Source organism: Acipenser ruthenus, chromosome 1 (assembly GCF_902713425.1).
Source record: "Acipenser ruthenus chromosome 1, fAciRut3.2 maternal haplotype, whole genome shotgun sequence".
Taxonomy (NCBI): Eukaryota; Metazoa; Chordata; class Actinopteri; order Acipenseriformes; family Acipenseridae; genus Acipenser; species Acipenser ruthenus.
The window spans coordinates 44,109,636-44,133,495 of record NC_081189.1 but is presented as its reverse complement, the minus strand read 5'-3'; the positions used below and the strand labels follow the sequence as shown (position 1 = coordinate 44,133,495).

Genomic DNA, 23,860 nt, shown 5'->3' with positions numbered 1-23,860 from the left:
ATTAGTACTTTCTGTTTTCTACATGTTAACCACTCCCTAATCCATGTGCATGCATTTCCTTGAATCCCTACTGCGTTCAGTTTGAGAATTAATCTTATATGCAGGACTTTGTCAAAAGCTTTCTGGAAATCTAAATAAACCATGCTTAAATGCTACATTTTTTGTAAGTGCTACATTTACAAAAAACAAACAAAAAAGTATAAATGGTCTTTATCACAGTTAATTAGAGACGTAATTTAACACTGTTATAAGGATAGTGTTGCAGTTTATTTTTTTAAATACTGACTACTGACTTTTAGTGGAGTTGGGTTGGGAAATGGCGATAGAACTGTGAAACAGCTATTGTTACTTAAAGATATATTCGAAAAGTTAAAGAAAGAAGAAAAAAAGACTAAGAGACTTTAAAGCTATCTGTTTAGCCATCTCCAATTACAAGGACTATCTGGTAATTATAAATCAAAGTCTCAATTACAGATATGTGTAGTTTAATAGCATATTAGAACTATATATCAGATGGATACAGTCACATCTCTTTCTTGTTAACTCTTTCAGTTAAACAGTACAACATATCTGGGATGGATTGTGTTCAAGTTTATACTCAAATATATTATTTTAATATATTTCAATATTTTGGAGGAGACACAAAATTCCTCAGAGTAAGGGCTTCCATGGGCAAATTGTCCACATTATACATTTCCTGTGGAGTGAGTAATGTGTCTGCATTTTGCCCACAATACTAAAAATATGCTTGCATATATTCAAATACCACATTATTACAGTGTTTGTTTTTTACAGCGTTCAGTTTAATCAATGTCACCTATTGAATTTGAAGTGGTAATGCACCAGGTCTGTCTTGAATTCCTCATTTCAAAAGAGCATGTGACACTGTGACATTTCACCCCTTCTTGTTTCTACCAGCTTTATAACTTGAGCATTTGATAAGGGGAATTTAGCTGGAGCTACCAAAACGCAGATACATGTATTGCAAACAGCATAAATAGATACAAACAGGTAAATACTAATTAATCTTAATAAAATAATGATAATAATAAAAGAAAACATTAAAATACAATCTATTTAATTTAACATAACCCTTATAAAAGTTACCCACACTACAAAACACAGCAAAGTGTAATAAAGTGTAGCAAAAGCATGGCAAAGCATAGGTAAGCATCACCTAAACTTTAAAAGGGAAGTAACAAGTCACAGAGGCTATTCTGCTTCCCCTATAAGGGTTTACAATGTGCCCCTGAGTGTTCTGTGCATATGTTCTACAATCACAGTCTGGTGCTGATTTCAGATGAAATGTCTTCAAAGGCAGGGTTAATTCTTCCAGGTGTATAATCATTTCTTCTCAAGTCTGCAATCAAAATAATAAACTGTGATACACTTGAATGAGAAACAAATTCAGTAACAAAAAATACTTAGAAGCTGGCTGTCTACTATATACATTAGAAATAATGCATGTCTTCACTTAAAACATATGTATTATACTACAAGATGCAAAAAGAGATCCCTTTGAAAAATTGAAATACGTTGTCTGAACTTTTATCTATGAAAGCATCTAAGGAAATGTAGATAGAAATCTAAGCCCATAAATGATCTTGTTTACTGTGACAATGGAATTAAAGAATAATCAAAGGAGCTAATTTTTTATTTTTATTTTTACAGGGGCATGGCAACAAACAATACCAGCCCTCACAGCTGCTATCCTGCCATCTCTCACACATATTAACCTTCACTTTTACAATGAGGTGAGGAATGGATTCTATTTTCATTTTGTGTCAGGAAAACAGTCTGGCAGTCATCTCAAACAGGTGCAACAGAATTTGACTAAACATAGGTCACTTGTTTAATTTAACAGGTACAGAACTGTTTTTAAATAACTCTTAATTCCTTCATGGTAGCTGGAGGTGACAATTGGAAGCAACGTATCATTTAGAATGACATGCTTCATTACAGCACTGACACCAGACTTGCCTGGCTATTGAAGGCTATCTATCTTGGGATACACTTGCCCAGCTTGATGAAAGTACATTCGTTATCAGATGTTATTCTGAATACAATGAATTAAGTTTACTGTGAACTACTGTTTCACTGCATTGACACCTAAATGGCTCATCTCTTACAGGTTACAGGAAACCAATTGTCTAGTTTTGTTTAAACTATACAGGCCATTTGCTATTTTATACTATTATACATGTGACTTAGTGACCTCCCAAGCATCATCTATAACTTGGAAAATAAATTGCATGCTGAATTGCTTCAGAATTCGATTTTTTTTTTTAATAATGACCTGAAGACCAAACTAACTACTTTGTAGTAGTGGACACATTGAAAATAAGGGATACACTGTCTTATATGCAAATAATATAACTTACTATTTAACATCCAAATTGTCAAAAGCAGAAACAACCTCTAGCTGGAGTTAAGTGAGTAAATATAAGAAAAGCAAGTGATTTACATGGGTTTGTGCCTGTGAAGTCATGGAAATAAGTGGGTTCACCAACATACCTGAAAGTTTAAGCTTTTTACAACAGGAGTTGCACTGATGTTTTTCAGTGAAATTTTTAATGGCATCTTCTCCTAGGTTAGCAGGTCCAAACGGCACATCTCGGGACCTGGTGAGATACACACTTTAATCGAATAGAGGATTTGAAATATATTATACAGATTTACAGAAGATAAGTCAATTTGTCAACCTGCCAGCAAATATTTAATTAAAAGAAAAGACATGTTCAGTATAATTTGTATAATAAAATTAAGCTAACACTCAACAACTTGCATCTCAATGAAATAGTGGCATTTCTACCTTTTATGTACTTCTGGGTTCACTAACTATCTACTATCTACTTTAAAATCAATTCCTAGGCAATTTAGATTTTTTTGTTATGCATTAATAATGCAGAGGCATTGTCATATATTAGACCGAATTTACTGTGGCTGTGTTTTTAACTTGCAAGAGAAAAGCCATTCACTATTTTAACCCTTCCAGTTTTACACTGGCTATGTAAACGTACTCTTTGTCTTCTGGTTTGATGACCGAAGGATCTGTAAGATTTTCACCAACACCTGAATAAAAGAAAGTAAACCTGAATTAAATAATTTCACACAGTTAAGTTTTAAGTAGGTGAAATCATCACCCAGTGTCTTCAGATTTCTGAAGTGAAGTGTTGACAGCCCTTTAAGAGTTTACCATAGTAAAGTCATAGCAAAGGACAATAAAGCATAATGAAGACATAATGAAAGCATTGTACAGCCCATAGAGCTATGGTAAAAAGTATTTTGTATAATAGACCTAAAGTTACGATATATGACGGTTGAGATATTCAGCAACAGGCTTTTATAGTAACAGTTATAACGTCAATAAATGAACCATGCAAATAGTATTGTGGTGAATTTTCCAACAGGGATGCAAAATTCAGTATATCAGAACGCCCCTCTCTGTGCTTGCTTAGGATAGCATGAGACAGTGCAACTGCGTATGGCTTCGCTTACTTAAAAACACCAGTAGAAGGGAAGTCTGACTTAGTAATTTCGCTTGGGGGGTCTATTGGGGGGGCTAAAATATGTTTTGTGGGCGCTCCACACCCCCTTGCCGCCGCCCCTGCCTGCCGCGGAAGGGACACAGTCACTGCTGGGTAGTTGCAGCCCTCAGAGCACTTAGCATAGGTGAATGTAAACAGCAATGGTTACTGGACTAAAAAATGTTTTATAAATCTTAACACAAGTTGCAGGACAACTATTGGACTGAAGACAAGAGGTAACTCTCTCCTAGCTCTCATTCATATATATATGGCATAGTTAAAATTAAACACTTTTGTATTTAATTAAACATGACCGGAAGCTTGTCTGTGCTCTGCCAACCAAGTAGAAGTAGGGGGAAAATATTTTTGTAACGCTGTGTCACAAAATAATTAACAGTTTGCTTACATTTATAGATATGGTATCATCACAAAATATAGAAGGCAGAGGTTACTTCATTCCCCAAACACTTTTCATTTGAGCTTAAATCCTCTAGCACCTGTTTTCACCATAAAACTGGAAAGCTGAAACATTAAGGTTTCTTTTTTTTTACCTACCGTAGAATTGCTTGCAGGCTCGATTCGCTATGGCATAATATTTTCTAAAATGTTATTTTATTACAAATAAACACCAAACAAAATATACATTAATAATACTTAATTAGTTTCATTACTTGTAAGTAACTTCAGATTTATTCATGTGAAGGGCTTTGCTGCAATTTTTATTGTGAAAGATGTTATATTAAAACTAAACATTATTATTATTATTATTATTATTATTATTATTATTATTATTATTATTATTATTATTATTATTATTATTATAAGATATTGAAAAAAGATTAATGGGGGCTTATTAACCTTTGGCCAGTAAAACCGGGTGCTAATATGAATAAGGGCGGACAGTCGAAACTGGGCACTATATCGACCATATACAGTATTATAGGCCCCAATTTAAACAATTTCCCAAACAGGGAAAATATGTATTTTTGAAATTATAATATGGTTTTATACAGTACAACACTGTTTATGTGAGAACCAGCTTATTGATGGGAGCATGTGATTGAAAGCAAGCACTGGAGGTATCTCTAGTGTAACACAAGAGATGTTAGTATTCATATGCATTTAACCACATAGATATAAGAACCTTGTAGATCAAGAACCAAAAGTTCTCCTCTAGTATATTCGTATGTCCAGTGGGAGAAAGCCAGCATTGTTTCTTCTAGCAAATGAATGGGGGTGATCTCTTCTCCGTTGTTGTTGTTGTATTTTCTAAACTCCCCATTCATGTTCTTTTCTATGGTCAGCCACTCATCAGCAGAGTGGCAGTAGAGCAGGTACACTTCCAGAAATCTGCAAGACAAACAGGACTAAAAATACTGTATAGCTCTGCTTTTCGACACATGTTGTATTCTTGTTCAATATAATATCCAGATGCAGGAGGACACATCTGAAACACACAGCTGATGTAAAAAAAAATGCCAAACTCTTGTATATAGTGAAGTTTTAATTGAATGTCACCCTGGAAAAGGGAAATAATAATTAAAACCACCCCTATGAAAATAAATAGTAAGTTGACAAAATACTTTAATTTTTTTTTTTGTATTTTAATACAGATGTACATGCTTAAAGGGTACATAAGGACCTTTTTATTTTATTGTGTTACATGCTCCACTAGCTGGCTGTTTCTAATATCAGAACTACATTTCCCATCATCCTCCTTCTCACTGGTAAATCCATCTCAGTTTCAGAGGCAGTGGAATGCAATTTAAAAGAAAAATTAAAACAATACACACACCTTAAACAGTTATAGCAACACATGGGGAAATGTAACACAATAAAATAAAAAAAGGTCCTTATGTACCCTATAATGAATTGTTTTGGGTTACAGAAACTCGTGAGGTTAAATGTATCATTTAAAATCACTGAGCACACACTCTTCGGCTTAAAGAATAAAAGGAGAGCCACTTGACAAGTCTTGAAAATATCTAATTCTTCACAAATCGCAACCTGAATACGAGTATGAGTAACAACTAAGATGTTTGAGAACAGATTACCTGGGAGTGTAAGAGATGGTATGGGGTTTCACTTGGTTGAATGTGTAGATGAGTTTTTGAGCAGCACGTTGCTGCTGGATTTCCTATAAAAATAAAGGTTACAAGGATAAACACACCCTACAGTATATATTACACAAAATGTAAAAATGCATTACACCTGTACTACCATCACAAAGTAGGAGCTTTCTGCAGATATTAGTTTTGCTCATTTCTGTTTCCTCTTTTTCATAAATTCAGGAAATGCCATTTATTTAGGTTTTAGATACCATTTCCATTATGTCTGGTAAAGACAAGTTTTACATAATGATATTATTATTATTATTATTATTATTATTATTATTATTATTATTATTATTATTATTATTATATTGGTCCCTAGTTTCTCATTGCCTCCATTTTATAATGGCATTTAAAATGTTTAAATGTACAGAAAAATGATACAGTAATCTTTCCCCAATCTATTGTTAGTATTGTAAATAATAATTAGATTCATAATCTCTTGTAAGAATAGAAAAGAGCTTTCTTACTCTCTCATCATTTATTATTATTCTAGTTGTTCTTTTTGATGGAATACAGTTTCTACAGTAGTTGTGCATGTTGCAGGAACGATTAACCCTGTTTTAGTGATGTTTGGCAGGACAGGTTCTTACCCTCAGGCATAGGTGAAGCACAGTCCCTTCCTTGAATATCTTCTGCCACGTCTTGACCACCTCTGGCAGAAAAGATTTGATGATGTAAACTTCCCCTGGCTTGAGCACATCTCCCTCAGACCAGGTGCAGGCCGCCTTCATGGCCTTCCGAAGACCGCCGCCCATTTCCTCGCGAGACAGGGGCTGGATCATAGCAGCAAGGCCATGCTGGGACCAGGAGGACACGCTCTTGTCCAGACTGGTGGGTGAGCTCTCCTCTAATCTGTAAATAGTCACCTCCTCTCCAGCTATAAAACAGTGGGAAGAAAATTAGAACAACCAAATCAATATCTATACTGATAACATTTTAACACTGTGCAGTGCTTTCTTGTTGTCATTTGTAATGCAAGTGTGGCTTCACTTTTACTCATTTGATGACACCTGAAACAAATGACTGTATATTATTAAGGAATGATGGGTTAGGGTGTTTCAGATAGTATACATTATTTACTGTTGATAAAATTAAATGAAGGAATCCGGGCAAAATATGGTAACCCAAATTTCATTTAAAATTGAGATTTTAAAAATAATAACAATATCAGTAACATGCTATCCCACAGTACTTTTGTAAGTCTTGTAGCAACAAAATGCTATCCCACACAAAGATGACTGATTTATGTTTTATCACTATGGGTTAGCATATTATTGTGTTGCACCCTTAAAAGAAACACTCACAAGTCAGTTTTCTACTCTTTGTTGCAACTTTATTTTGGTTTGATAAAACAAGGCATATCATTTCTTTACATCCAAACAGCATTTTTTTTCTATTCATGAGAGCTTTCTATGGAGCAGTGTCCCTTTCCGTGATGGTAAAGCTTTTGCTTTTTACCTATATTTTCTTTTCTTTCTTTCTTTTGCAATCTCTGTTAACACTTGCGTATGCTCTTTTGTACTCGACTTAATTAATTTATTAAAGGCACAGTGCTCCATTACAATGCATCTTTATATGTCGAACTCTAGTATAGCAAGTGCAACCAAACTAGCATAATATAAAGAATGCATGGAAGCTATTTTTGAACAATTTTAAGCATATTAACTTTTTTTTTTAACAAGAACAAACAAACAGAAAAAAACAGTATCTGAGTCTTTGGTCTATTCTACCATGAAGAAGCTACCAGTCATGTGTGGTGTCCCTGGGGAGCCCAAAACAGGTGTATCGCAGTTCCCACATTCACACTGTGCACTCTCTGGTTAGCAGGTCGGTAGGTAGGTTCCCCTTGGTGATCGTAGGTGTACAGCCACCGTGGTTGTCACGCTTGTGTGGACTGTCTGTTCCTCATGGGTTCGACTTTCTGCTCTTCTTCATTACTATCAGATTCTTCTGACTGATTGTAGTGATTCACATTTTATTCCTCTTCCTCAGGCTGAACATCTTCAGAGTGCTCCACCACCTGTTGTCTGAATGGCTGAAAAGTATTTTCCTCCATTCCAGGTTGGAATTCCTCTGCTTCGGGATCCAAATTGGTTCATTCTCTTGTAACAGTTCTAGGTGCTGTTATGAAGAAACCACAAGGTTCCTCATCAGAACTTTCAGAATTTTCATGGTCACTAGCACATGATTTGGTTCCAGAACTGAACTCCAAATTCGCTGATTTTAATACTTGTGTCCTTGTGCTGATGATTTTCTTAAGTTTTTGGACATGACTTTATAGGCTTCCTGTATAGAGGTCTTCCACTTCTATGTATAACTTTCATGGGACTACCTTTCCTTTTGTTCTTTTTTTGGAAAAATCAAGTGAATCAGTAACTTTGATTCTTGGCCAAAGAGCAGAAGAAATGGAGAAAAGCCAGTTGCCACATGGACTGTAGAATTATAGACATGGAGCACTTTATTGAGGAAATCCTTCCAGTTTGGCTTCTGGACTTCTTCCAGTGTCCGCAACATGCTCAGCAGTGTCCGATTGAAACATTCCGCTTGGTTTCCTTGGGGGTGATAGGGGGTTGTCCTTGAGTGAAGTATCCCACTGTATTCTTGTAGTTTTCTGAAGAGTTAATTTTCAAATTCCCTTCCCAGGTCATGATGGATCTCAGAATTAAGTCATCAAATATTTTCTGGGCAGCAGTCTTTCCAGATTTGTTTGGGGTTGCATAGGCCTGAACAAACTTAGTAAAAGGATCTACAATGACTAAGATATACTCATATCCACTATTGCTTCTTTCAAGGTGAAGGTAATCAGTTGAGATCATCTCGAAGGGTGCAGTGGTTACAGTACTCTGTTCTTGTTATTTGGTTTGGCTTCTTCTGTTTTCAACATCTACACACTCTAGTTATGTAGTGCTCAATTACTTCCCTCATTTTTGGCCAATAAAGCAACCATCCTATCAGCTCCCAAGTGTCCCATCTCCTCAATAAGTTGCTTGAAGACTACCATCTTATTCTTCTTAGGCATGACTAATTGAAGTCTTGATGTTGTTTTTCGACGAAGTATTCCACTCTCGTCCACTTGTAAACGAGGCCATTCTCTCAGCAGATGTCTTACTGGTGCAGGTTCTTTTAGCCTTTCTTTATTTCTCAGAGTGTTGTTCTGTAGGTTTAGGGTCAGCACTCTACTGATGACTGGGTCTTCGTTCTGTGCATCTCTGATGTCTTCTGCCATCAGTAGTTGGGCTGTAGTTGCACATCCACATACGGTTTCTACCAGAGTGGCAAAATCACACGACACAGCAGAGATCCAGTCAACCTCACCTCTTTGCTGAGCTTTAAGTGCTTCTCCCATTACAGCAAGGGTATTAGGTTGGCACTCTTGCATACACTCTGTCATCAGCTCTTCAATTTTTGTAGGCCTCCTTGATAAAAAGTCAGCATCTCTATTGACAGTTCCAGGACAGTACTTCAAGGTGGAGCGATAATCTGCTAGCTCTGTCAGCCAGCGATGACCTGTCGTGTTTAGCTTGGCTGGCTTCATTATATACATCAACAGGTTGTTGTTGCTATATGCTTTGAAGTGAGGAGCATAGAAGAGGTAGTCCTGAAAACATTCAGTGGTGGCCCATTTTAAAGCCAAGAATTCAAGCTTCCCTGAATGAAGTCTAGAATTATTTTCTGCCGGAGTCAAGGTTCGGTATCCGTAAGCAACAACTTGCAATACTCCCTCTTGCCTCTGAGACAGGACTGCTCCCAGGCCTTCTTCTGAAGCATCAACATGCAGCACAAATGGTTTTTCAAAATCAGGATACGCCATCACAGGTGGGCTCGTCAGAGCTTCCACTATCCTCTCTAATGTGTCCTGGTGCCTCTGTCCATTCTACTTGTTGGGATGGTAGTGGCTGGGATGATCGCTTGCCTTCTGTTTTCCCTCTTGAGCTCTTCCTCCTTACCCCTCCCCTGCTGGGATTTGATAAAAGCTCATAGAGGCTTAGCAACTCTTGAAATTTCTGGAATGTAACCTCTATAATAGCTCAGGAAGCCACTCAGCTTTCTCACTTCTCTTACAGTTGCAGGTTTTTCAGTTTTCAGTGCTTGGACAGCAGCAATGTCTCTTGGGTTTATGCTATATCCATATTCAGAGAAGACACGTAGCAAACTTCTTGTTTGAAAAAGTCACATTTTGTAGGTCTTAATTTTATTCCATAAAATGAACCCCTGGTGATTAGCCTTGCCTTGCTCTTGCACAGTAAACCAAGAGTTACCCACTAGATTTTCCAGGATTTATTGGATTCTAGGGATGGGATGACAATCAAGAAGTGTTTTCTGATTGAGCTGCCTGCAGTCTACACATAGACAAAGTCCACCATCCTTTTTTTCTGACACAAATGACTGGTGATGAATATGAGGAGTATGATATCTGAATCCACCCTCAATTGAGCAGGTCCTGGATATAGTTCTTAAGTTCCTGGTATAAAGGTCTCAAAATGGCATTGTATGTCTTTTTTGACGAGGATGCTGTCTTTAAGTTGAATCCCCAGGAATGCACCCGGTGTCCCAATCATCTTTAGCAAAGGCTTTGCACTCTTTTCTAAACATTTGGCAAATGATCTGCTGCTGCGCTGTTGAAAGATGACTGAGGTCTACTGGCGTGTCCGACAGCAGTGCTTCCTACTGCAGGGCTTCCCCTCAGTTTGTGTGAATGTAGTTGGCTCTGACTGGTGTGAGGTTTGCTTTTAAAGTGCTGGTATGATTTCTACAGGATGGGCAACAGCAATAGCTTATAACTGGCCTAACACTGTTCTATTCTGGAGCGTGTTGTCATTGTCTGTTGTATTTTCTGCTGTCAGTATAGCACACAAGTTGCTTTCTGGCAGAAGTTGGATAAGTTGTTCTTTAACTTCTAACCCTTGTGGACAAGCTTCTTCATTGGGTTCAAGCACCATCTAAATGCTCAACTGAAATGTTTACATTTAGGAATTATGACGTCACATCAACCCAGTCTCACTAGGAGTGCTCACACTTGCCATCAGGATTTCTTTGCTCACAATAAAAACAGCACCTTGTTCTAGCTGGTCTGCCAGTCCGCCTCCGGTTCTGCAATGGCTGGTTTGTGTCATTTAACCCTTTGCGGTCCTATGTCGGACCTGGTCCGACATTGCAATTTTTCCTTTCCGCTCCGTCATCAAAAAGACGTAAAAAACAGGTCTCTAGCCGAGAAAACGATTCAATGGCCGAGTGAGACCGATAGGAGCCGAGAGAAGCTGAAAAAAGGGGCGTATCTCATGAATACAGATAGCCCCGACACCACATAGATAACACGGACATAAACAAACAAGATAGCTGCTTCTGCATCCAGCGCTCAAAGAACATCACAGACATTTGCAGAGCTTTTTTTAGATGTTATAGTAATAAAATAATGACTTGGATCGCATTATTGAGGAGTTTGGTGATAAAACGAGTGATCAGGAGATGAATTTTGCAAAGTTACCGGGAAGTAGCACAACATTGACTTGATCAACTTTGTAGACTTCACCTTCAGTGACCCAAAATAAAGCAGCAATGTTGGTACCAGTACTCACCAAAAAGATGAATTGGAGTAAATGGTATAGTTTGTGAAAGTCTCATCAAGTTGTTTCTTTCAACAGCTGCAACAAAGACAGGTCAATTTTACTAAGTTGTAGATGTATAACTTTATTTCACCCTGGTAGAATACTTCTTGTCATATATTCCAAATAAATAATGTATCCGCTTTATGCTTGTCCAATGCTGATTATTTATTTGGAAAACTAGGAATTACTAAGACTGTATTTTACCATGGAAGCATTAGCCTATCCCTACTGGAAATGTACATGTTTTAATTGTGACATATTTTCAATAATTGCTATAATAATATATTTAAATGTGTTTTAATGTGTTTTAATCCATTTATGTATTTGAAATAAACCTTAAGAACTGTGCTTAAAATACATACTCAAGAACAGTCACATTAAAAACATATTAAAACATGATGAAGCATGTTAAAAAATGTATTAAACTCACGTTATGTTAAATCAATTATGAAAGTATATTTGAATTTCATTCAGGAGCTTACCTGTATTTTCATTAACATATTACATTGCAGTAGGCTACACAAATACTGAATACATTGAAACATCCAAACAAACACAAAACCTACTTAACAGGTATAATATATGATTTGTTTTTCACAGATACATGCAATAAGTGCATCAGACTATATTATGCTGCATTGTACATCTGATATAGACAATTTTGATTGACAGTTCCCACGTACTGTAGACATTGATGATACCCACATTTCTGCATTTCTAACTCTCAATATACATCTTCCAGTGAAAGTCCACAATTAATAAAACCTTACACAAAAAAATTTAAATAAATAACAAAACTGAAGTAGAGAAAGTAGCTTAGTAGTTTACACAATACCATTACCGTAAAACGAGTATACATGTAATAAGAAAAACACTTATCGAAGCTGACGAAGATAGCAGCCTATTAAAAATGGGATTTGCCCTAATAAAACACGACGAAAAGTCTTAAAGCGCTATTAGGTATAAAAATAGTCAAAAGACTTTTAAGACCATGCAAAGCATACCATACAAATAAATGAATAAAATAACACCTACAAGTGTTATTCTGTAACACCCGTGCAAGTTAATGAAAGACCCGGCTGCCACATAAACAAATGAGTAAGGTACTTTGAATGTGCAACTGTGTTTGTATATTAAAATTACTTTATGTCTGTGCAGCTGTGCAATAAATAGATATTGATGAACTTATGAATTCTTCTGCCATCTTATCGTATATATTACAAAATCCTCAAACAAATCTGCAAACCCATAACCCTCAAACAATATAACTAAAATCACTCCTAAAAAAAAACGTAGGTCACAACTATGCAATTGCATTTAAATTTGATTTAATTACCTTAAAAACACAGACAGCTGCATTCGTTACTCTATCAGAGCACTATAAAAAGAAGTGCGGTCTTTCTTGGAATTTTCGAATGAGCAAGCCATAAAACAAAGGACAAACAAGCCAAAATACAAAATAATGTGGGTGCTGTGTGAGTTCTATATAGAAAAAAGAATAGCTCTAAAATGCTGAATATAGTTACTTATTTCTAATTCATTCAGCAGTCCTCTCTGGAAAATCCTCACCATTCTTTCGACCAAAACCGGGTACTGCTTGAAGAGAACAAGTCTTTGAAAAAGGATATCTCACACCTTCAGCAGTTACTTCAATCTGTAAAAGCTAAATTGATTTTATAGATATTGTATGTTGTGGTCAATTTGTTTCGCTAATGCAAATATTTACGTGTGTCATTCCAGATCTTCCAATATGTATCTTAAGATTTGAGAAGGCTATTGAAAAACTCCAGGGTTTACTGTAAGTAAGGCCTATAATTGGGATATTACAAAACTACTTTAGAAATGTCACACTCCATGTCACACTCCCTATCCGAAGATGTGGTATGTGAACTGCTAAACTTTTCTATCATTTCTATACTGTCCTCTCAAATGTGCTTGCATATTTTTTGGATTTTTAATGTTCACTGTGTGGCTGCATTTGTTAATGATGAAGTTAGTTGTTATTTATTTTATTGCTTGATAAGCCTCGTAAGTTGCCGTCTGCTAAATGTCTGTAATGGTAATACCTGGGAAGTAGTTGGGAAAACTTAGAGTAACCCACTAACACTATCTGCATTACTGTGCGTGATGCTGGATACAGACTCTCAAATCTCAATTTTAAAAAAAAACGACTGAGACTGTGCACCCACACCGATTACAGGAAGCTAAAGAATGATTTAAGGGATGCCTTCTTTACAAAGGAGCAGCAAGCATCCCATTCGATGATCTTGGGCAGGAATGAGGAAAATGCCTAAACCTGCACTAAATCAGGATATCCTCAAAGCCATTACTTGTAGGTGTATAGCTTTTCAGATTTGTTTCTAGTGCTGTATATGTGTATTTACTACAACATTTTTTTTTTTTTGGACAGGTTATGTTTGTCAAAAGTTTCCAATGATCCCGGTGGCTGATATTCGTGGGATAATGCGAAATAAACTGAATAATGCAGCACATTCTAGAAGATAGTGTTTTTTTATTATTGTTAATTTAGAAAGTATTCCACAGAACTAGCAGCAGACACATGCTGGATTCTATAAGAATGTGAAAACAGTTGAATGTTTCGATCTTGCCGATCGGAATGTTGAACTGTCTGCATCGTGTTTTAATATTTTTTGAGCTAATGGATAGTGTGCGGGTAGGCCCATTACATCTTCTGAAGTCATCCTGGACCAATCAAGACTTTGACCCACCTGCTTATTGCAAATTACAAGCCTGGTGTTGATGGCTTTCTTCTGCCCAAGGGGGAATCCGCCATCAATACTGGGTTTATAATTTTAAATGTAGCCGATTGAAAAATGTTTTATGAATGGCAATGAATGAATGCTCAAGTTTTTGGAAATATTGAACGTGTAAATAAAACAATAAACAAAGACTAAGTTAATGTATTCATTCTGCCTTCCCTCAATCAGAATAGCCTTTTAATTTTCATAGTTCAATAAGATTCAGTATTGTTCCTTATCCTTTACCCACCAACCCTTTTTATTGTATTTTTAAACCATTTCCAAACACCCACCCAATACCATTCCTTTCCCATTTACAAACACATTAAGGATTTTTTATATGTGTGTTTGCTGATATAATTATTACAACTGTCAATAACTTAATACTTTGTCCAGGTTATTTTATATAGGCTACTAAAAAATAAATAAGTATGAAGGCATTGACACGTGTTATTATTATTATGGTCAGTCTGTTTATGAATATATGCGCTCTAATAATCAAAATACAGTTTTAAAATATCAATATTTATACTCCCCTGCTTTTCTCGGGACTGATCTGATCAGATGGATATATAGGAAGGTGGGAAGGGAGGCTCCTCTACTCCAGTCCACAGTTTTATTTTTCTACACAAACACAAGGAGTGCAGCAGTACTGTATGTCTGCTGCTAAATTGAAATATTTAGAATTTATCGATTGTCATCCGAGTGATCCAGTGTCATAAGTTTTCCCCCTTTGAACATTTTGGTAGTTAATTCACAATTTAAAAAATCCAAAGTCCAGAAGGATTGTATAATAAATTATGACTAATTATTAAAACATTATAAATGTTTAAAAAATTTTTTAAAAAAAAGTATTTTCATTCTTAAGTGATTAAGTAGATTGGACACCACTCCATAAAAATACTGACCCAGAAAGTGTACGATATGCATTTTTTTTTTAAAAAGTAGAAATAATAAAATAACAATCAGCAGTAAAAAAATAAAGGATTATCATCAATGGTAATGATAATAGACATAAGAGTACTGGTTTAAAATATTTAAAAATATTTAAAATGCTAAAAAGTAAAAATGGTAAAATAAGCCGTAGCTATAGTTAAGATCATATATTATTGTATTATTAACTACTACGCAGCGGCTGCCATAGTTACTCTATTATTATTATTATTATTATTATTATTATTTATTTCTTAGCAGACGCCCTTATCCAGGGCGACTTACAATCATAAGCAAAAACATTTCAAGCGTTACAATACAAGTAATACAATAAGAGCAAGAAATACAATAACTTTAGTTCAAGTAAAGTACAAGTTTGACAAACCACAATTCAATAATACAGGAGGTAATAGTGATAGTTACATCAGGATATGTTTAAATAGTGATAGTTACATCAGGATGTGATTAAATACAAAGTACTACAGGTCTATATTACTGTTTCATATTTTTCTGCCATAGTTACTCTATATTACTGTTTGATATTTTTGTTTTTCTTTATGGCTACTCATTGTTGGATTCACTGATATGTAACTTCCAGTAATTACTAATACGTTCCAATGTATATGTCTAACAACAAATATTGCACTCAGCGAATATATCGGGTTGAAAACAACGGGACTGAGTTTAGAGTTAGGAATCTGTCATCCATCTAACATACTTTATATAGCCTAACAAATGTGTCCCTTTTGTTTTTTTAACAATGGTACACAATTCATTGCTACAAGAGTTTGTTGCACTGGTGTCTGGAATGATTGGAATATAGTAATATAATAGACTCCTACGCAAGCCACTCACTGTGTATAATGTTATCATGCAGGCTGCACACAACTTATATTAGAATCAAATGCAAATAATTAATATAGCCACCCCCAGTGGACTTTAAAAGCTAAGTGAAATTAAAAGCTAACATAACAGCAACAGCTGGAGATGCAGTGGTCCGAACCACTATGACGTCACAGCGCTGAGTGGTCCGGACCACAGGCCACAGAATGCTACAATCCCTTCTCCTTTCCCATCTCAACAATGGGTTATACAAGTTATTTGAAATACCAGACCTGTGACGTTGTCCCTAATTAAAGCAGGTGGTCAGCTTCTAATCAATGTCCAAACAAACATTTTCTGATCTCTTGGTTTGTGGTGTAACAGGTAAGACGTTTGCTCATAATTGCTGGAGTTGTAGGTTTGAAAACAGGTAACAACTATAACAACTAAATAAAATATGATTTGACATAATATGTGTGTGCCTATATAGTAATAATGCTGGATAATTTAAAGATAACTTCAATGAAATGTGTTGTGGTTATTAGTGATACACTTTCTTATATACAATGTATATGACTTCTGTGCAATTATTTAAATATATTATAAATACAATTATTGCATCTTTATAATTTATTATCAATGTAATACAAGTATGTGATTACATTCTATTTAAATTGCACTGACATTTAGTTTTGAATATGCTTAAGTGTATATTTATATTGTGATCTCACTGAAATAAAAATACATCGGCATGTTGATACAATAGCAATTTTAATTGCATTACATTATATTTATATTGCATGGACATGCAATCTTATTGAAATCATAATACAATGATAGACTCTTACAATTGCAATTTCAGTGTAATGCAATTGCATTTAAGTTGTATTGACATTTGTTTTTAAATACATGTAGAACTGTATTACTATCGATAGTTTACTTAAATCAAAATACTTTGATAGGTTGATAATATTGTAATATCAATCTCATGCCAATATGTTTATATTGTAGTGATATTCTATTTTAAATATAAGTAGGAATATATTATTATTGTGATTACACTGGCATACATATACAGTTACAGGCTGATATAATACCAATATCAATGTGGTGCTAATATGTTGATCTCGTATTAACATTGTATTTACAATGCCTTTAGAAATGCATTCATATTGTGATGAATTGGCATTTTAATTGTCATAAAGGTATATTTGCAATATGTTATATACATGATTTAACATATTTCAAATGCATTAGCAGGCTAAGAATATTGTATTACAAATGTGGTGCCATTTTGTTTCAATTGTATTACTGAAGTAATTGTATATTACATGAAAATCACATTCAAAATTGCAATTCAAATGTGTACATTTCCAGTAGGAATACTCATAGGCAAGTAATGCAAATACTGTTGTCCACTTCATACTAAAACAGTAACACCTAACCTTCAGAAATCTGGATTTGTATCTTAATACTTCAGCGTTTACCTGAATAGTGATGGTTCAGGTCTTGAGAAGAGGCATTTATTCCTGAAAAGATAAATAACTATAATTTTTATTTTCTGTAATCTTATGAACCAACATAACATAAAAATAAAGTAAAGTAAACATTTTCCATTTATAACAGTTCTGCCACCTCAACGAAACATACTTTCGCATTACTGTCGGTCATTACCTGCTAGATAATTGACCATGGCGAAAGTGGTGCACTTACAAAAGACAAGGCTAGTTATCTACATGCAATGACCGCTGCAGAGTACAGTATATTAAATGTTATGTATGAGGACCTTTTTAAAATGTGTTTTTAAGTTATGTTTCTTGGCCGAGGTTTACAATGTGCAGTACATTGTAGTCAAAAATGTTTGACTACTAAGCATCATAAATTGATTGGTATGCAAAAAAGTGTTTAAAAGAATAAACAGACTCACCTTCAATCCCACTTGTACTTTGTTCCCTATGCACAACATAAATGAATAATAAAAACCAGTCACTAAAAAGACATGTGTTAAACTAAAGACATATTTTACTCTCTGTCATTTAACATTTCAGTGCTGTTTGCCATGCAAGAACATAGATGAGAATAAGCCTGAAAAGGAGGACTTGCTATTAGTGAGCATCTGACCAGTCGTAGTGTTGTTGACCATAACTGTTATACATGCTGGTGACAGAGAGAGGAAGAAGTCAGCTGCATACGAATATGACATCTAAAAGTCATCACTATAAACAGTAAACCAAAATCACACAGTATTGGCATAACATTTACTACTATCAGTATATGGTAAGAGAAAACCTGATGAAAAAGAGAACAGCAATCATAAATTACATGTATACAGTATCCAAATTAAGAAAATATTTAAAAGCAAGTAGTCTATTCATCACTTACGAGGATTTTCTGCTAAGATTGTTTTTCCTGCTGTACCATCCAGTACCATCAGTCTGCTCCTACAATATTTGCAAATAAAGAAATACAAAACATAACATATATATGTATGCAATAAGGTCCGACAGGGTGTCCATATACGTCCAATATATGGACACCTTGGGGTGTTGTACAGCACGGTGTTGTACAGCAAGGTGAAGCTGAGTGCCTGTAACCCCCGAGAAGAACATATATTCGATGTATACAGACACTCTGAAGGGCTTTATTGCATTTATAATCCAGGTCATGCAGTGCATTTGAAAAACAAAAAAAGCAGAAATCATTTTTAGGGCAATAAAATGTAGTTTTTTTTAAATTAAATATCCTTACGCCAATAAAGGGACCAAAAAAGTAGTGCCATTTATAACTTTGAACTACACACTAAATTAAGCTGAGTACATTCATTTAATTGAAACATGCAAAAAATAAGTACATATTTATTTTTCATGTGTTGAATAGTACATTGCCATTGAAAAAATCCACCAGGCAGTGTGAAACAGCAATGAATTATTCAGTAGGGAGATCCGCAATGTGGATGATTTAAATTGCAATTGAACAGACAAATTAATGATGATAATGAATTTGGCTGGACACCTTGTCCGTGGGTGCTGACAGCTATCCACAATATTGACAGACTAGCGAAAACATCATGTAGTGTAGTGCCACGCATAGGAAGTGGCTTGTAGGACCACCTCCCCACAAAGACAAAGCACGCTGCAAGGTGGTGGCAGGGGAGGAGGAGGCCAAACAAAAAGAAGCAACATGAATGCAACACACACAGAGTTTTATGGCGCTTGGATATGATGTGTTGATTAGTGAGCGGAATCTCCTTCCAGAAATACAACCGAGTTTTTTCTCTCAGTGCAAGACACTGTTGTTTCAGCAGAACGGAGGGACGTGAAGAAAAATAATAAATTCAATGCAGTCTTGGATTTTGTTAATTTTTCAAGGTCTGTGTCGGAGAGGGTTAGATACTGTGGAGAAGTGTATTATTTTGTTTTTCTGTAGCGTTTACAAATCACTAATAAGACATTATTTAAAGTGACGAAGTTGGAGTGAGTGTGTATATTGATAGATTCCCCAATTTTGTTTTCATTTAGACAGTGTTCTATTCCAACTCTGAGACTAATGTAGCTTGAAATTGTATATTCTTTTCCTTGGGCATTTATTATATTTCCTTAGAAATCCCTTAGTTTTTCATTAAGATTTTCTTAATATATGCATTTTCCACAGATTTTTTGGTATGTTTTTCCATTTTGCTATTTTCCAGTTGATTTAACTGTTCTTCATACAAATCTCCTTACTAATTTGGGGATTTTTTTGGGGTGGTTCAGTATCTTCTGTAACTGTACACAAAATGGTTAATGGTACCAGTACTGCAAATTATGTGAGGCAACGCAGGGATTTCTATGTGACAAGGCTCCAACTGTACATATCCTTACAATATACGGACAACTGAAACCTTGCTCAACTAACCACATTACTTGTTTCATGTTCCATTGCCAGCCCTGGATCATATATATATATATATATATATATATATATATATATATATATATATATATATATATATATCCATGCGTAGATGGCAATGGGGCAATAGTGCACATTTTCAGCATGATACCTGACATGGCAAACTTACAAATTCACAGGACTGCAGTGAGATCAAATTATTTTCTTGATTCTGAAGCTTCTGGTGTAGTAAACTAATGTGTTCTAAACCTGCAAATCAATGAATAGATTAATGAATGAAAGATACATTTGACAAAATATTAAACAGTTATAAAGAACATAATAATGAACATAACGTGTTGGGTTTAAATTAAATCAAACTTTCTTATTCTGTTTGTGATGGGGTGCAGCCTATTTTGTGGTGGTTTTGTGGTGGTTTTGTGGTTTTTGTATTGTTTAGAGTGAGTTTGGGGTGTGGTTCAGTGAGTTTGTGTGAGGAATGTGCCTGGGCTAATGAGGTGCGAATTGCCCAATTAGCCCAGGCACCTGTATAAAAGGGAGTGGTTGGGTATGTTAGTTGGTGAGTGTTTGTGAGAGTGAGAAGACCTGTATGAGAGAGTGAGTGGTTATTTTTGGTATAGTTTGTTTCGAGCCTGTGTTTGTCTTTTTTGGTTGGCCATTGTGCCTTTTGTTTTGTGTATTTTGTTTAATTAAAAGTCTTTTATTTTCCCTGCAGATCCTGACTCTGAGTCTCCTTACCCCGGTCAGTCTGCCACACTGTTATATGCTGTGAATTGTGTAGTGTCACCTTTAGAACCTCTTGCATAAGGAATATGAGCTAACCTCATATTTAGGCCCTGATTGATGCTCAACATTTATTCCACTAAAACAAATTCAAATGGGCTCTAACACTACATAAAAATGCTTGACAAACCACTTTCTGGAGTCTGAATAACATACATCCCCATTCTGGAAAGCATCATACCAGTCCTGTACAGAAATAGAAATGGAACTTGAACCTACAGCTGGGGGTGGGGTCAAGAGGAAATGGGTTCTGTAGACTTACTTAGTTGTTTGAAGCTGGATACAGTAAACCGGTTCCTATTCAACTCCTCACAGCAACTCTGGCTGGTTGTAGGTGCAGACTCAGAGCTCACATGAGAAGATCCATCAACAGTTGCCATCTGAATAAAAAAGAGGACAGGCAGGTAATGCAACATTTTCTGATACTAGTGTGAAAAAGCCAATTCAAGTATTTTTGTGTATGTAATTAACCCTTTTTTAACTTCATTATAAGGACACTTTTCAAGTATAAGGCATTATTAATTGTGTATGAATTCAAAGTGTAATTCTAAATTCTATAAATAATAGTGAGTAATGCTGTTCTCCAGAAAGCCACAAAAAGGCAGAATATACTTTATTGAAGTCCATGGGTAGGTGACAATAAACATAGAAACAATATACAAGCTATATGTTTTTACAGGTTATCTTTTGTTCAGCAGCCCAGAGCGGTAGTATTGCTTCACTTACTGGTATGTATAGCTCTGCAGTTTTCTTTTGTTGCTTTGTAGACTTTTGGTAACGACTCTGTGGTTTTCTTTTGAACCTCACAGTTTGGTAGAGTTCTGATGATTTTGCAAAATCTATAAAAAAAACCAAATATGTCTAAATTATCAAATGTACAGGTGACAATGGCATAACTGGTCTAATTCCCTATTACCTCTCTTTTGAAAAACTGTTTGAGCCTGTTGAAGGATTTTTGCCAGTTAACTGTTTTCCATGCACAAGACAACACAGTCAAATTAAGATGTACTGTAATTTTCATGAATTGGATACTTGTCTATCTAAAAATTCAACAACTGAGTATACTATATCAATACTTTTTTAACTTTAATATGAAGAGTCATGTCAGAAACCACAGATTGTTTCAGCACTACCCTTATAAGCATGGTAATGTGTAATAAAGCATAGTAAAAGCATGTTAAATCATAGGTAAGCTTTGTAAAAGCACATATAGGTATTGGTTTAAAGCATATTAAAAAACATGGTAAACTATGGTAAATGCATAGTATAACTATGGAAAAAGCATGGGGAAACAGCAAAATTACAGTGGTAAAATTTTATAAGCATAGAGTGCCCTTTTTACCTTTAATTTTGCTTGTTCTACTCAACTTGTCTTCTCTCAGTGACCTGACACTGTTGCTTCTGCAGCATGACCAGCTGTTCCTTCTCAAGGGGTTGATTAAGAACAGGGCAGAGCTTCGCCACCGCTTGGGCCCAGACTCTAAACTCTCAGTGCTGTTTCCAGAGCGGTCACAGTTGTAGGAGAAAGAATCAGACTCCCTGATCTGGACTTTTCTAAATTTGCTGCAGGTGCAGTTACAGTCTGTATTGTACTCTGAATGAATGCACATCCTCCCCTGCCTTCTTTGAACCTGATTGAATATTCCAGGTTCATTGCCCTCACTGAAAGCCAAGTTGACGTACCCACCAGAACTTCCTTCACTGTGAGTGTCTGACAGCAGGGACATATGACTGACCTCGGTGGAAGATTGAGGACTAAGCAGTTGCTTGTCAGCCCCATGGTTATACTTGTCCCGTTGCAGCTGAACCATGGAGTCCCAGCTTTTCCCATGATAGTCTACTGGGTCTTTGACAGAAGTGGATGATTTCTGAAAGATCAGCTGGGTAGGTGTGCTGCAAGTGCTTATCTCGGCCTGGGTACCACATCTAGTAGGTGTGTATGGGAGTGACACATTCATGCAGACTGCTTGGGACGGCACCAGCAGGAATTGACCACACCTCTGAGTAGACTGAGGGTCAGATAACACACTGGAAGTATCCATCTCTTTTTCCATTCCCAGCTGATGGCATTTGAGCTCTATGGCTGTTTGAGACTCCAATACCTCCTCTTCTTTATCTTCTGGATCATAGCACTGTGAAGGCTGCTGACTCTGTGCCAGGTTTCGAAGCAGGGAGGGTGGGCTGCTGTAGTAGTTGTACTTCTTTGTGATTTCTTCATGGAAGTTATCCACCAGCTTTGGGTTGCTCCAGCTGTGAGGCAGCTTTCTACAGGAGCCATGCTTCTTGTGGGCCAACAAGGCTTCTTCCACTTTCAAGTTGTCCACTGCAGACATGACCGTCAGAGTGTCGACAGTCAGGGCAGAGAGGTCCTGAAGATGCCCTAGCTGACTGTCCAGAGACTGCAAGGACTCCTTGATGAAGCAGACTTTCTCGGTGACCTCTTTTAACTGCATGAACATTTCTTCAGCTCTGTAACATTCAGAAAATGGAAACATATATAAAGTAAACAGACAACATGTTTTAAAACGTGTTCAGAGTTTATGAACCATTGAATGGTACTGGTCAGATATAATACTTCCATCCCTTATAAGGTGCAGCTGTCTTTTATACAATGCAAGTATTATAATATATATTTATACTTTATATTTGTAACAGTCTAGAAAACACACTGAGGGTGTGTGTACGCAACACCATTCTTCCAAGAACAAAAGAAGCACCAAGGTCAGAAACATGATCCCATTTTTCAACTCTGCAATATTTTAATTCATAAACACCTCTATGCTCTACATTTCAAAAACAGTTTTCATACTATTAATGGCTGGTCTTTACTGTTTTCATGAATCCTTTAGAAAACAAGAGCTTGGTCGTGAGCACCCGTATTGAAGATATGTTTATCCAAAGTACCTCTACAAAAAACAGTGATTTTGTTAGATATATAGTATGTAAAAGGATGTTATAATAATCAAATAGCTAGCCTAATATAAATGTACCAAAGTATTCATATTTTTAAAAATTGTTAAAAATGTAATAGCCTCATAATAGTAATGTGTTTTATGTATTAGAAGTCTATGTACATGTGTATAATGTATCTAAAATGTGGTCCTACTTGGGAATGTTTGTTTATAATAGTAGATAATTTTTCTTGTACAAAAGTTGCACCACAAATAAAAAATAAACAGCAAACCAAAAACTTCCTTTAAGATATACAGAGAGGACTGCAATCTAAATTGAGAGATCTGCTTTCCATTACATATAAATATCATGTTTTAAAATCAGCCTTCCAGTGAAAAAACAATGGATATTAAACACAAAAAACAATGTTTTACTTGACGGTAAGAGCTGACAATTCCTAAAAAGACGGGAAATTGTCAGGTAAGGCTGCCACTGCGCCCTTACCTGACCCATGTTTTGACAAGGCTTTCCAG

General features: G+C 35.8%; 1 protein-coding gene and 1 long non-coding RNA gene across 6 annotated transcripts in view; one reads left to right on the top strand and one right to left on the bottom strand.

The window, feature by feature from the left end:
- Positions 1-240: 240 nt before the first annotated feature.
- The window catches only part of trpm6 (transient receptor potential cation channel, subfamily M, member 6), a 79,352-nt gene continuing 55,732 nt past the window's right edge, over positions 241-23,860 (bottom strand). The window contains exons 26-39 of one of the 2 annotated variants that reach the window (XM_059025563.1): positions 21,778-22,904; positions 21,162-21,274; positions 20,698-20,815; positions 19,822-19,901; positions 18,144-18,202; positions 17,689-17,714; positions 17,249-17,290; positions 11,218-11,283; positions 6,232-6,518; positions 5,582-5,664; positions 4,672-4,877; positions 3,021-3,072; positions 2,515-2,621; positions 241-1,360 (exon numbers count right to left, since the gene is read on the bottom strand). In XM_059025563.1, coding sequence (XP_058881546.1) covers positions 1,278-1,360; positions 2,515-2,621; positions 3,021-3,072; positions 4,672-4,877; positions 5,582-5,664; positions 6,232-6,518; positions 11,218-11,283; positions 17,249-17,290; positions 17,689-17,714; positions 18,144-18,202; positions 19,822-19,901; positions 20,698-20,815; positions 21,162-21,274; positions 21,778-22,904 — 2,449 coding nt within the window. In that variant the 3' untranslated portion in view covers positions 241-1,277. The remainder of the gene's footprint in view (positions 1,361-2,514; positions 2,622-3,020; positions 3,073-4,671; positions 4,878-5,581; positions 5,665-6,231; positions 6,519-11,217; positions 11,284-17,248; positions 17,291-17,688; positions 17,715-18,143; positions 18,203-19,821; positions 19,902-20,697; positions 20,816-21,161; positions 21,275-21,777; positions 22,905-23,860) is intronic. The other variant, XM_059025567.1, reaches the window with a different exon arrangement.
- LOC131737306 (uncharacterized) lies at positions 6,403-21,940 on the top strand. 4 transcript variants are annotated; one of them, XR_009328921.1, is made up of 5 exons: positions 6,403-6,472; positions 20,368-20,394; positions 20,770-20,839; positions 21,115-21,163; positions 21,818-21,940. It is a non-coding gene; the product is annotated as an uncharacterized LOC131737306 (long non-coding RNA). The 4 variants fall into 4 exon arrangements; XR_009328923.1 differs by lacking the exon at positions 6,403-6,472 and adding an exon at positions 20,094-20,249; XR_009328919.1 differs by lacking the exon at positions 6,403-6,472 and adding an exon at positions 20,094-20,249 and having other exon boundaries at positions 20,751-20,839.